At 53.1% G+C, this 1,632-nt stretch overlaps 1 protein-coding gene across 1 annotated transcript in view; it reads left to right on the top strand.

The window, feature by feature from the left end:
* Nucleotides 1-358: 358 nt before the first annotated feature.
* The window catches only part of EMH_0070650 (uncharacterized protein), a gene marked incomplete at both ends in the record, with an annotated part of 4,544 nt that continues 3,270 nt past the window's right edge, over nucleotides 359-1,632 (top strand). The window contains 2 exon segments of the mRNA XM_013499001.1: nucleotides 359-540; nucleotides 1,442-1,540. Coding sequence (XP_013354455.1) covers nucleotides 359-540; nucleotides 1,442-1,540 — 281 coding nt within the window.

The following is a 1,632-nucleotide window of genomic DNA, read 5'->3' on the forward strand; positions in this document are numbered from 1 at the left end:
TATATACATATATATATATATATATATATATATATATATATATATATATATGCAGACGGAGAGAAATAAACAGACAGAGACAGAGGGACACGTAGGGCAACACAGAAGAGAGACAGAGAAAAGGAGACAGAGAGACAGAGAGACAGAGAAAGAGAGAAAGAGAGAGAAGGGGGGAGACAGCCACGCAGATAGAGACAAAGACAGATAGAGAGAGAGGAGAGAAGAGACAAACAGAAAAGCAGACAGCCAGAGAAAATAACTAAAAGAGACAAACTCAGAATAAACAAAAGCCAGAAGAAAAAAAATAAAAAAAAAAATAAAAAAAAATAAAAAAATAAAATAAATACCTGCATTATATATGTTGCAAACGAAGACAAAGGAGACCCAGGAGGAACCCCACGATACACCAGGGTACCCGATATCATCACCCGCGACGAGGCCTTTGAACGGCCTGCAGCAGCAGCAGCAGCAGCAGCAGCAGCAACAGCAGCAGCAGCAACGGCAGCAGCAGCAGCAGCAACAGGAGCAGGAGCAGCAGCAGTAGCAGCAGCAGCAGTAGCAGCAGCAATAGCAGCAGCAGCAGCAGCGGCAGAAGTAGCAGCAAAAGGAACGAGATTAACAGCAGCACATCTTCTCAGCTACGCCCGGAGACAGCAGGAGCTTCCTCCTGTAAACCCTAAACCCCAAACCCCAAACCCTAAACCCTAAACCCCAAACCCTAAACCCTAAACCCTAAACCCTCACCTGCTAGAGCATTGAGCAGCGTGGTCTTTCCTGAGCCGCTGGGGCCCATGATGACGAGCATAGATCCCGGGCGTACACATATATTAATATTTTTAAGGATTACATGCAAATCCTTGCTGCTGCTGCTGCTGCTGCTGCTGCTGCTGCTGCTGTTGCTGCTGCTGATATGAGCAGTTGTTGCTGCCAAAGGTGATCCAGCAGTTTCTCCTTCTTCAAGTTGTGCAGCAACAGCAGCTTTGCTGCTGCTGCTGCTTCTCCTGCTGCCGCTCCTGCTGCCATTCCTGTTGCTGCTGCTGCTGCTGCTGCTGCTGCTGCTGCGCCGACACAGCCTGCTGCAGGGTATAGAGGCCCCCCCCCGTATAGCATAACAAAAATCCTTAGCTATCAGCGTCACGGGGGGGACCCCGGCGGGGCTGCTCCAGCCCTCACACTCAGTAGAGGGGCCCCCCTTTGGTGTGGGTGGGGGGCCCCCCAGGGGGCCCCCCTGACAGCTTACATCGGGGCCCCCAGGGGGGCCCCCAGGGGGGCCCACAAAGGGGTCCCCAGGGGGCCCCCCAGGGGGGCCCCCCCCGTCGCCTGCTGGCGGCATTGCCTCTCCTTGTACCTGCGAGGGGGGCCCCCCGGGGCCCTCCCTGTACACCTCAACAGCAGAGGTGGTGTTTGGCTCGGTCTCCATCTATTCCCTTTCGTGTTGCAGGAGTAGTATATGCAGCAGCAGCAGCAACTGCAGCAGCAGCAGCAGCAGCAGCAGCAGCAGCGGGGAGTGGGCACAGGGGAGAATCGAAGGAATCCTCAGGTCCCTTTCTGGCTGATGGTTTTGCTGCTGCTGTTGCTGTTGCTGCGGTCTAGCTGTCGTTACCTTCGAGTTATAATATCTCTATATTTATA

Source organism: Eimeria mitis, genomic scaffold (assembly GCF_000499745.2).
Source record: "Eimeria mitis Houghton genomic scaffold, Emh_scaff3901, whole genome shotgun sequence".
NCBI lineage: Eukaryota > Apicomplexa > Conoidasida > Eucoccidiorida > Eimeriidae > Eimeria > Eimeria mitis.